The 13,368-nt window shown below is 41.3% G+C and overlaps 1 protein-coding gene across 3 annotated transcripts in view; it reads left to right on the forward strand.

Moving 5' to 3' along the window:
• The window catches only part of NEK1 (NIMA related kinase 1), a 142,584-nt gene that overhangs the window by 48,757 nt on the left and 80,459 nt on the right, over window positions 1-13,368 (forward strand). For 2 of the 3 annotated variants that reach the window (XM_073644091.1, XM_073644083.1), the window contains 3 exons: window positions 1,509-1,611; window positions 4,700-4,783; window positions 7,198-7,281. In XM_073644091.1, the coding sequence (XP_073500192.1) occupies window positions 1,509-1,611; window positions 4,700-4,783; window positions 7,198-7,281 (271 nt within the window). The remainder of the gene's footprint in view (window positions 1-1,508; window positions 1,612-4,699; window positions 4,784-7,197; window positions 7,282-13,368) is intronic. The other variant, XM_073644099.1, reaches the window with a different exon arrangement.

Genomic DNA, 13,368 nt, shown 5'->3' on the forward strand with positions numbered 1-13,368 from the left:
CCCTCGTCGGTAACACAGCATCTGCCCCTATAGGATCCTATCCCGTTTGCAACCTCCAAAATCTTTAATCTAAGACAACTCATTTTCCTGGTCTGTCACTATTCATCTGAAGACAAACTGAGAGATATGGAAAATTAGATAATTGAAATAAAAGTTCATAAACTTGGCATAAACTCTGCAATTATAATAACGATAATAATCTGGCCCACCAGGGAATGTATGCTTCTGGCCCTGGCATCCCAGCCAGCAGACATACCTGTAACTTAGATCTCATGGGTATGGTCTCTGTACCTCCTAGATCAGGGGCTCAGAGTGGCCGTTATACACAGTCTTGAAATACTCTGATCCTCGCAGTTAACCCTGTCAGCGCTCCTGTCCCTACACGGGAGATGGACTACTTGTATCTATGGTCCCCAGGAAAGAATATGCCAGCTTGTTGTGAATAGACAATAAATGGTCGGGTATGAAAAGATATAAGGTTACAGGCAGAAAATTATTATTTCTATGTTACTTCTTGATTACTAATAAGCATATGTACGTAATAAGTGAGCAATTTTCTATAATAGATTATACAATATGTTTGACTTATCACAATTTCATTATACACTGCAATGCTACATTATTGATCACAGGTTCAAGCCTATTTACAAATGGGAAAAAAAAACATATAAAAGCTTAAATCACTCCCATTTTTTCATAAATGTAAATAGTGACATGTAAAAAAAGAAAAAAAAAGTTTAGCATATTTGGTATTTTTGTGTGCATATTTGTCTCAAATAATAAAATATATAAAAATATTTATCCCACATAGCCGAAATGGGGAACAAGATCAAAATGCGAGAATTGGTGTTTTTTTTGTACACCACAATCCCCCCCCCCCATAAAAAAATAAAATAAATAAATAAAAAATAAAAAAAAGCAATTGAAATGTCATGGCCACCTTAAAATGGTTTCTATGAAAACATCAGCTCAGCCTGCATTTTTACCACACAATAAATGCCATAAAAACAATGGTGGAATTCCTTAATTTTTTTTGTTTTGTACCATTTAACCTCACTTGGAATTTTTTTCCCCTTTTTCTAGTAGATTATATGCTGTCCTGTCTGTATACTCTTTTGCTCCCCCCCTGCCCAGGAGCTGTGGTATGATCAGACCATGTTCCTGCACGGTCGGACACAGCCATTACACAGTACACAGCAGGGGCACATTTATAAGATTATCTCAGCACAGGAACATTTTATTTAAACACATCCAATTGTGGAAATCATTATTATTACAAGATCTATTGATTAAAATGTACTTTTGTTCATGGGAAAACCCCTTTAGATGTCTCGCCCCTTCCCATGTGATATTGATGACCTATCCTAGGGACAGGTATCGATACTATATGCCTGGACATATAGTTTGGTGTCAACATTTGGACCTATTTTAGATAAAAAAAATAAAAAAGCAAGAAATGAGTTACAATATTTAGGTAAATCGGTATACATTGTTTCTTACTTTTTCAGCCATCGAGGACATGAAGCTGCTGAACGAGCAAGACAAGTAGAGGAATTCTGGCAGAGGAAGCAGGAAGCCATGCAAAACAAAGCGCGTGCGGAGGGACACATGGTATGGACCGCCGGTTACTTAGCACGTCCTGTTAATATCTGTCAGGCGTAGAAGTTCATGAAGAGAATTTACTGCAATTTCATATTAGTCCTTCGCAAAATAAGATTTAATTTTAATTCTTTTGTTTGGGTTTATAGAGGTTTCCACTACTTGGATAACCCCTTCTTAAATAAATGTGTAAAATTTAAAAAAGCAAAAACCACTATATTGGATGTAAGCTATGCTCCATAAATAGGCCGATGTGCCTCTGAGATACCCGTCTGTTTATTGGCCATTTATGCGGACTGATCCCTAGCTCTAAACGAGTGCTACGGAACTATATACAAGTCGATTGGCGCTCATATAAACAAACCCTAACATGGGCTGATCGTTTTTTTTATGGGGACAGAGTGATGGTTGATTCGATCGTTCTGTCCCCATGCAGTATGTATATTCTCTGCAGCACGTCTTCTATTTACTCTATTTCTGGGTAATATGTGTATTCAGAAATTGTAGATGACAGCTGGTGCTTATAAGGTTCTATGGAGAGAGAGGAGCTGGAGGCAGATGCAGACGTCTGTATAAATTGATAATAATGTTTGTAAAGACAGCAGGACTGACTATATGATTAATGATTTTAATGCTTCTTGTGTATTTTTTATTGTTCATGTTTCTAATAAGTAATAATATTGCACCTCTTGAAGCTTCTATCACTCAGGGCAGGGTCCTCATAGTGGCTGCGATGCCGTAGAGCACCGCAGAGACGTGCATGTCCATATGGTTATAAAACGGAGCGCCGCGCGTCCAATGTCGCTCCACACTGCATCTACAATGAATCTGAATACCCGTCTGTGCGGTGTACTGCTGTATGGAAGCTGCGTCACTAATGTGCCTCGCCCACCCACTCCTGCCCCACTAACAGATCACAGCCATTCTCACTCCGTGTTAGCTTTGCTGCTCACGTTCAGAATTAACCCCCATATTACCCCCAGGATGTATAATTAAAGGGATCCTGTCACATTGTATATACAGTCTGATCTGTGGATAGGATGGCATAGAGAAGGAGAAGCCGAGCAGAAATATATGTAGGTTTGTTGGAAAAGATACATTATAGCTTGTATTGTATTCCTTTGAGCAATCTCTGCATGTACAGTAATACAGGGAAGACTGTCAATGACTTTGTAGGATCGCCCACTGGACTTAGAAGTGTGTGTATAATATACAGTACAGACCAAAAGTTTGGACACACCTTCTTATTTAAAGATTTTTCTGTATTTTCATGACTATGAAAATTGTACATTCACACTGAGGGCATCAAAACTATGAATTAACACATGTGGAATTATATACTTAACAAAAAAGTGTGAAACAACTGAAAATATGTCTTATATTCTAGGTTCTTCAAAGTAGCCACCTTTTGCTTTGATGACTGCTTTGCACACTCTTGGCATTCTCTTGTTGTTTCACACTTTTTTGTTAAGTATATAATTCCACATGTGTTAATTCATAGTTTTGATGCCTTCAGTGTGAATGTACAATTTTCATAGTCATGAAAATACAGAAAAATCTTTAAATGAGAAGATGTGTCCAAACTTTTGGTCTGTACTGTACCTATATACTAGCAGAAGGGATTTCAGTGAATAAAATGCAAGTTTTACTGAACTTTTTCCACAAATATGAATATCAGGTTGATCAGCTCCTCTGGCTCTATAACATCCCGCCTGCAGATCAGATGATATTTTCAATATGACGGGTTCCCGTTAAACGCATACATTCACGGTGCTACATAATGTAAGGATTACTTGATGTGTGCTATTCCTCTCATAGATGTAGCACTGGACATTGTATTCATCCTCCGATCCCTTGTGTCATTGCTCATCTGCCATCACCCGTGTGTATGCCAGAATCTGACAGATCTATTCAGGCTATCCTTTTATAAAGAACAACCCTGCTTTTAAAGAACAGCTTCCAGGACTCTGAAGATTATAAACTGCATAAATGGTTGAGTTTCTTTGTACATAATCTTTTGTACTGATTTTGATTTACTATTCACGTCTAAAGGAAAGTTTTGCTGCTTTTTATTGACCTGGGTATTGTATGAGCTCAGGGGAGTTGTATACATAGAGCTGTTGCATGTCTGACAGCGGAGGAAAGCTGAGCTGCTGTCTGATCCCAAAGAGAACCAGCAGAAAACCACTTTGTCCCATTTAATTTACTGAATCATGAGACACTTGGGGGATCTGACATATTTCATAATACAAATTAGATACATTATTACATCATAGATGTTAGATCTGATGAAGCTGGTGTAATTACTGTGAAAACACTTGACTTGCCTGTATAAACCTTTTCTTGCCTAGTATTAAAATGAGAATTACACTCTAGTTGTACTCTTAAAATGCTCATCTTAATATCCAGGTTATGCAGCAATTCTGACATAGATTTTTAATGTCAGTACCCCGGCCTCATCCTTCCAAAGAGATCTACGTAATAATGAATGCAGATTGTATTATGAAGTCTGGTGACACCTGCTTTTAAAATAGTACAGAAACCGCAAAGTTCCTCCACATTTCATGTCTCCATAGACCGTGGAGTCGCATTAACAGCGGAGTTACACGTTCAACCTGATGACAGATCCTCTTTAAAGTGTTCAGTTTTTCCTCTTTATTACTGCTAGATATTCTTTCTTTTTTTCTCCATTTTTTTTTTTAATCCACCATATGGGCCCTCCTTATTTAGTGCTAATTTTCATGTTCTTTTACAAGGGGGTGTGGCTTACAGGAGTCTGGGGGGGAATGTCTTTAAGCCCTTCTGTATTATTAACCTGTGCGCTTCGCCCTTTTGGTAAGGACCATAAAATTAGCGGTAAATTGGAATTATATGGCAATTAAAAGGAAATGTGATCCTCAGGGGAGCAATCAGAAAAATAATATGAGAAAAATCTGGCCACTTTTGACCTGGAGACGGGTCCTCTTTACGAGTTGTAGCTGTAATGTGGAGATGGAGTGAATGAGTAGTAGAGAGGACCCCATTCTAGCGAGGAACATGTTTTTCCGCCCTGTGATGTGGCCCAGCCATTCTTACACTTCATACGTTGGATGGTGCACAGGACGCTCTGTACAGCCTGGCAGCTATATATGGAGGCAGACCAAGCTCTGCTGGAGGAGGGAAGGCCCGGCACAAAGAAGAACAGGTAGGCCTCCCGCATGCCTGAGCCTCTTTGCAGTACCCTTGTGTCACCCGCCATGATCATGTGTCGTCCGTGCATGTTTCCTGGGTCATATACATTACACATAGGGGGACCCCCAACCTGACGCTGCTTGAGGCCTGCAGACCATGCTGGCTGTGGTTAATATCCCATCACTAACCAAAACTTCATGTATGTCTTGTGTTTGTCCTTTGTAAATCCTCTCCATGTTGGACCATTATATCATGCACATTTCTAATGTAATTCAAGAGTTATTCCCAAAATAGTAAGTTAACCCCTATTTCATGGGGTAGATAGTAAATTACTGATCAATGAAAGTCTGCCCAGCAGGACCCCCTGTGATTTTGAGAACGGGCTCGGGAACCCAAGAACCCTGCAGCCCGTCTTGAATGGAGTAGAGGTTGTCATGCTCGACCTCCGCTCTATTCATGGTCTATAGGACTGCTAGAGAGACTAGAGTGCAGCACTCTGTTTCCGGCAGTCCCATACACCATGAATGGAGTGGAGGTCGAGCAGGCTCTTTTATAGAGCGCTTACTGGGTTTCTGAGCCTTGTGGTGTCCAGCGTTCAGACTTTTTGCCATAAATAAGTTATCCCATATCATGTAGATGATGGATGACTTACTATTTTTGGAATAACCCTTTAAGTCTTTGCCTGTGAATGACTCTTGCATCTGGTCTCGAGATACTGCTAAATTGCTGTACTAATAATTCAACAATGGGTGGTGAAGCGCAGAAAGATCATGGTTTATACTGTGCTACTAAAAATGGTCAAAATGGTTTCTACTGTTCTTCATTCTTTACGTCATGCCTCTGTTATAGGGCGCTGGCCATTATTTCATAGTTTGGTAGTATAGGGTTTGCCACCCACCTGCAGTTTGTGGAACGGTGGTTTTGGAAGTTACCACTTCATTTTTGCTTTGCCAGGATTATACTTCTGCATGGTTTTCTCTGCTTGGATTATTATATGTAAGTCTGAGATGTACGCCATTGTACAGGTGCTGGGTAACCTGTGAAAGTAGATAAACCTTAATACTCATCCAGGGGCTATAACCTTGGTTATGATGGTAATAATGGTGGATGATGACTCCCTCTATAAGGCTCCTTCACACATCGTGTTTCCAGTACTTGTGGTATCTGTTTTTTCACAGATCCCACACATACCCATTATAGCCTGTGCTGCTATGCACATGTCCGTGTTTTTCCGGCTGCACGGATGACAAGAGCCAGTACAAGTCTATGGAAAACATGTACAGCACACGGATGGCGGCAGTGTATGTGTGTGCTGTCTGCGTATGACATTGCAAAGTATAGGAGAAGCTTTGTCATTTATTTCCTTCTTTATCTATACCGGAAAAACACTGATGGTAAAAACAGACACATGGATGACCCACTGATGGTAAAAACGGACACACGAATGACCCACTGATGGTAAAAACGGACACACGAATGACCCACTGATGGTAAAAACGGACACACGGGTGACCCACTGATGGTAAAAACGGACACACGAATGGCCCACTGATGGTAAAAACGGACACACGAATGACCCACTGATGGTAAAAACAGACACACGGGTGACCCACTGATGGTAAAAACAGACACACGGATGACCCACTGATGGTAAAAACGGACACACGGGTGACCCACTGATGGTAAAAACGGACACACGGGTGACCCACCGATGGTTAAAACGGACACACGAATGACCCACTGATGGTAAAAACGGACACACGGGTGACCCACTGATGGTAAAAACGGACACACGAATGGCCCACTGATGGTAAAAACGGACACACGAATGACCCACTGATGGTAAAAACAGACACACGGGTGACCCACTGATGGTAAAAACGGACACACGGGTGACCCACTGATGGTAAAAACGGACACACGGGTGACCCACTGATGGTAAAAACGGACACACGGGTGACCCACCGATGGTAAAAACGGACACACGGGTGACCCACTGATGGTAAAAACGGACACACGGGTGACAGACTGATCCAAAATACTGTTGACACCGGTACCATTTATTTTCATGGACGTTTTTAAACATGGAGGTGTGAAGGAGGCCTTAGACTGAGTAGGGAGATTAGTATGGCTAGTCCTAATATGGATCCAATTCTTCCATTCTTCCATGTAATACTGCATTTTCCTGTGAGAACCACTACAGGGAATGTGAGCCGTCAGTGGCATCTTTCCTGCTGATGGCAGCTGATTTCCAGGGGTCTCGGAAGTTGCTTTGGATTATTCCTATATGATGTTGTGGTGAGACTGTCTGGATGCAATATTAGGGGATGAGAGGCACAAGGAATCCCAATTGAGCATATTTTGTCTATCTGGATTATCTTGCTGGAAGATCACGGTACATAGAATATCTATTTGTTTCCTGTGTAGGAATATTTGGCACGGCTCCGACAAATCCGGCTTCAGAATTTCAATGAACGTCAGCAAATCAAAGCTAAATTGCGCGGGGAGAAGGTAAGTTACTTTCCACAGACTGTGCTTTCAGAAACGGATTGGTGTTCTTTTTAACACATTTTGGTGAATTACACACGAGATAAAGCTAGTCTTCCTAAAACTATTGTAAGTTTTGTATCTACAAAAAAAAGTTGTTTTTTTTTCCATAGGAGACACTGAACTCAAGTGAGGTAACTTTTAAATAGGATATGTTTTCAGATTTCACAATAAAAACTGCATACATTATCATATAGATCTCATAGACCTGATGAGGCTGCTGTTCTGACTTTGTTAATCAATTTCAGAAAGGCTGTATAATCTGTAGGAAAGCTGGAGGTAAGGTCCTGAATGGTAGATGTCGGTAGTGTCAGCTGTACCAGTAACACTGGGTTACTGAGCGGGTTTAATGTGGCTGTGTTTTGGGTCTGGGTTTTTAGCGTAACCGAAAGAACTTAATTGGGAAAAGTCGATCCTATAATCCAATCTGGGGTTTACAGGCCTATTAACATCAGATCGTTTAGCTCAGCAGTGTGGAGTGTGTTGAGATTGGAGAAAGGCAGAGCTGCTATTTTAGTCTGCAAAGAGAGCTGTGATGGAGCCCAGCAGAGAGGTGTTTGTTTGGTGAACACGTTTAATACAAGTGTGAGCTGCTGCTGGGAATACCGATGTTGGTGAGGCTGCTGCATTTATGTTTCATTCTGCCTGAAGAAAAGGAATGTTTGTGTTCTCCATTGATACTGAAGGAAGGTTTTTTTTTTTCATTTTGAAGCTTTAAAGTTTATTATAGACCATAAACTACATGCTGTTTTGATATTAAACCCTGTGCCACGTGTGTCCAAGCAGCTACCAGAAAGCGTGAACCCCTTTAATTCCTTTATGAAAGTTTAAACACAGTCTTCCCCCACCTAGTCTGGTTCACGACTCCTCAATGTCTCTTCTTCCTGATGCTGAGATCTCACACTATTCAGTGCAAGCCGCAGCTGTCAGTCAGGCTGGGTGGGTGAGCCGCAGCTGTCAGTCAGGCTGGGTGGGTGAGCCGCAGCTGTCAGTCAGGCTGGGTGGGTGAGCAGAGACTTAGACTTGGAGATGAAACACTCTAGCTGGTTTGATAATAAAATGTTATCATGATTATACCGACATTCTGACAGATTTTCAATGGGATGCTACTTTATTTATGCAATTCCCATTAATTTCTATGGAAGCTACAGAAAAAGCATGGCTCAGCCACTCTCAGCCCTGAAATAACTCTGTCCAGGCACCAAGCAATGGAAAAGCAAAATTAGCTAAGATGGAATACCCCTTTAGGTCAACACAATGTGGTGTGATCCTAAGGATACTAAATATGTGATGCAAGGTAGGTCAGGCAAGTCCATACAGTATTCTGTTGGCATGATTTTCTTTTACATATCATCATGAAGGAAATTATATTAAAGAAGGCTTCTATTAAAGGTTTTATTCCCTATACCTGTGTAAATGTTAGTGTAATGTAAGTGTCTTAATATTCTCCCCGATCGCCGTCTTCCACAGTTCTCAGCGCCGCTCCGGTCCTCTTCTGTGTCACTTGACGGCTAATTCTGCTTTGCCAGGTCACACTGCACTCTGTGTGAGCCGGAAGTCTCTTTTACAATATAAGTCTATGGAGCCTCCTTCTGACACTCCATAGGCATACATTGTAAAAGCCACTTTGGTCTCCTATATAAACCCCAATATGATCCGGTAAGACGGTATAGTCATCACTTGACCCAGAAGAGGACCGGAGCAGCGCTGCAAACTGGGGAAGACTAAGATTGGTGAGGATTTTACACAGGTATAGCCAATAAAAAATTAGAATGGGAGTGCTTCTTTAATGACAGTTTATAGTGAGATTTTGGTCTATTACATTTTTTTTCCATGGCCATTAAAGGGAACCTGTCACCTGTTTTTTCCCATATAAAGTAGGGCCAACACCTGTAACCCCTATGTGACAGCATTGTAGAATGCTGTATATATGTCCCAATGTACTCTCCGTCAAACTAAAAATAGCTTTTATTATACTCCCCCCAGGGGGGCGACCTGGTCCGATGTGCATCGGTGTTCTTGATCCAGTGCCTCCTCTCTTCTTGCTTTCGGTGGATGACTCATTCTACATCCTCCACCCGGTGTCCTCAGCATTGCGCTCCTGCCCAGGCGCATTTCTCTGCTTTTGGCAGGAGCACGATGCTGAGGACACCGGGTGGAGGATGTAGAAGGAGTCATCCACCGAAAGCAAGAAGAGAGGAGGCACTGGATCAAGTAGAGCGACACCCATCGGAGCGGACCACCCCGTAGGTGAGTATAATAAAAGCTATTTTTAGTTTGATGGAGAGCGTATTGGGGACATATAGACATTTTAGAACGCTGTCACTTATGGCTTATAGGTGCTGGCCCTACTTTATATGGGAAAAACCTGGTGACAGGTTCCCTTTTATTCAAAAAAAAATATGTATGTATTTTTATTTATGGGGGAGGATGGCACTAAATATGACTCTTACATATGGAGATGTAACACTCCTGTCTGAATAAAGTCTTCTAGACGTTTATTCTAACTTTTCTTTTGATACCATTGGAATTAATGTATTTTTAGCAATAGAAATGCAGTAAGTAAAAAAAAAAATGCATTTGTAGGATTAGTCACATGAAAGAATAGGGAAATAGTAATGAGGGTGTTAGAGTGAGAATTTCCATATAATGGCTAGCTGAAAAGAACGATCAGTATTCCACAGATCCTAAAGACAGATAATTAAGGGTCGGAGTAGGAAACGTGGGTAGAAAATGTGAATAGTGCATTAATTTCTTCCACCGGCTGGCATGTGTTCAGAACTGATGCTTTTCAGCACAGCCGTAGCCAGAGATGGAGAGCTATTAATCTAAGCTGCAGACGGCGCTTTCTGGGTGATTAGCTCTCATCAGTGCAAAATATGGATTGATGACAATGCGAGTGCTCCGACTAGACACCTTTTTGAGATGTATTGAGTTGTGCGAGATAGGAGCTTTTTGCCGGATATATTGACATAACGGTGAAATGTCAAATGTCAAAATGTGTAAAACTATCCGCACATGCGATATATACTAAAAAAGATGCGTGTGAATATGTTTGACTCTTATGAAAGAAAAAAAAAAAAAAGTTTACCCTTTTTGAAAAATCAATCGCTCACATGAAAATAAGAAACTTTGTAATGTATCTTATCAGAGAAATCTGCTTCTTTCTTATTCTGGACTGATCATTCATTCTTAAAATTCTCAACTCAAGGTTAAAATCTGTCTTTTGTGAACATAAATTTTCCCATTGTTGAGATAAGAGATGACAGTTGGTGCTCATAAAGTTCTAGGAAGAATTGTAACAGTCTTTTCTGGAGGACTTGCAGCAGAATGTCTGTAACTGCCTCTAGATTGTCCCTTTCCATAGAATTTTAAGAGCACCAATTGTTATCTTCTGTCTGTGTCAAGGGAAAATCTGTCTTCACTGAAAACAGATTTTACTTATGAATTGAGAGTGAAATATTAATCCAGGAGGAGAAAGAAGCCAATTACTCTAATAATGTGTGTTACCACGTTTCCTATCTTCATTCAATAATTTGTTAATAACGGTCATTTTAATACAAGTTAAAATGACGGCTACTCTTTTAAATCAAACATCCCAGTATGTGATCTTTTATTTCCCCAATATCTGCCGTCATTGGACAAACAGGACAAGTTTAAAAGTATTGAAGGAGGCAGCCCGTGGTGTCGACATTTGGCTAAGACCCCCTTCACACGTCCGTGTGAAAAACCTGCAGACATGTCTGTTTGTGCTCGCTGATGACACAGGGATGACATCTGTGAACCCTATTACCCCATACCGGCGCCTGGGAATCAGCGGTACAGTTCGTGCTGTTTCCCGACGCCGGCTGCTGAAGGCAGCTCTCATCATGGTCCCCTGCTGAGATGAGCGCGAGCAGGAGACAATGATGGGAGATGTATCCAGCACCCGCTGTGTAAAATGAAGATTTAAATAAAATAGATGGCATGGGCTCCCGCCCGATAATTCATTACCAGCAGAGGGAAAGCCGTCCGCTGAGGGCTGATGTTACTGTCCAGGCAAGGGTCCATTGCCAAAAATGTTCCCTGGCTGTTAATAACTTCTCACAGCTGTTTGATTAGCATTTACTGGCTAGATTACAGGGGACCCCAGAAAAAGTTTGACTTGGAATCCCCCTATAAATTCTACCTAGCAAAGGTTAAACAGACAGCTGTGGGCTGATGAAAGCCAGGGAAGGGATCATGGATACTAGCCCCCTCCGAGGCTAATAACATCAGCCCTCAGCGGTCCCAGAAATTGCGCATCAATAAGATGCACCAAATTTGGCGCTTAGCCTTGGCTCTCCCCACTTGCCACTGCCCTGGTTGGGATTCATGTCAGCCTTGCATTGGCAGCTGACATGAAGCCCAGGGGTTAGTAATGGAGAGGAGTCTATAATACTCCCCCATTTCTAGCCCCATAGTAAATGTTTGGAAAAAAAACACAGCCTGAATACAATCCTTTATTTGAAATAAAAGTTCACACCCTGTTTTACACACTTATGTTTCACCAGCTGCTTTCCCTTTGCTGGTAATGAATTATCAACGGGAGCCCATGCCATTTATTTTATTTAATTCTTCATTTTACACAGCATGTAAACAGTGGATGCTGAAAACAACTCCCATCTCTGTCTCCTGCTCTCGCTGATCTCAGCGCAACCAGGAGACAATGATGAGAGCTGCCTTCAGCAGCTGGCGCCTGTGATCAGCACGAACTGTACTGCTCTTCCCAGGCGCCGGTACATATCACACAGACGGCACATGGATGTGTCACACGGATTCATGGATGACATACGTACATGCAGGTGGCACACAGATATGGACCACGGATCTCACCAGTACTGTGCTTTTTTTTTTCTTGTACTGGAATCTCCAGGATGTGTGAAGGGGGCCTATTGTGTATGGCCATCATAAGAATTAACTGATCATTTATTGGTTATTATTGCTTAGGTCAGCCAAATCCTTTTTGCCAATAGGTATAGGGATAACATTTATTATGGTCTTATTATGGTTAGAGTTTTCCTATTTCAATGGTTGTCTGGTATTGGAAGGTGGAGGGGGTCTATGATTTTCCCACAAATGGCATTCATGGCTTGTGTTAGATGCTTCAGCTCAGCATCATTTACTTTATGGGATTGTCTCATAGTTAACATTTATCACCTATGTAAAGGAAAGCTGATAACTATCTGATTGGTGAGGGTCCGACTACTGGTACCCCAATGATCCAGAATATAGGCTCCTAAAGTCCTCTAGTATGGAATGGCACTGAGCGTGTGCGAGCACCACTTGTATAAACCACGGATGGAAGAGTGTGTGCACATGCTCAATACCTGTTCTCATGATTGATTGGTGCCAGCAGTCTAATTGCTTGCGGGATAGAAAAATATTAAGATTTGAGAGTCCTCAGTGGTTTATACTATTTAATGGCTAACTGAAAAGATGGTAACAAATGGCAAGCTTTCGAGACTACTGAGGTCTCTACATCAAGCATAGAAAAACACAAAATCTGAGAAGTCACATATTTATACACAACAGGACATAGGAATAATGCAGAAATAAGATAAGTGAATTGAAGCAGAACAATCATTGTGGGATGGGGAGAAAACAGTTGTGTCAGTAAATATTGGAGGAGTTCATAGATAAGGAGTGTGAAAGTTTTATTGTTCTCTGACTGAGGCCTGGTCCATGGTTGTGATGCCTCTATGAGGTCTTAGGAGCACTTTCCTTAATTGAAGTAAAAAATCCTAAATCCATGCAACACATTCATTCCTGCACTGAATCTGTGAAAGGTCATCATAAGTTTGTACTCCCAGACTATTCTGTCTCTCTGGGATGTGAAGTTACCTTTCAATAGCAGCAATGTCATGTCCATGATGCTGTGATCAGGGCTGCAAAAATGTTTGGCCACAGGCAAAACAAGGATGAATTCTCATTGCCACACAATAAAAGAAAAAAGAATAGATGTAAGTTTTTGTCCTGTCTCCCCCCACTTACAGACCCCCAGTTGGACGTTTTGTTGCATATAAATAAGTA

Source organism: Phyllobates terribilis, unplaced genomic scaffold (assembly GCF_046119375.1).
Source record: "Phyllobates terribilis strain yellow unplaced genomic scaffold, ASM4611937v1 Scaffold_1__5_contigs__length_1240528914, whole genome shotgun sequence".
In the NCBI taxonomy this organism is placed as follows: Eukaryota; Metazoa; Chordata; class Amphibia; order Anura; family Dendrobatidae; genus Phyllobates; species Phyllobates terribilis.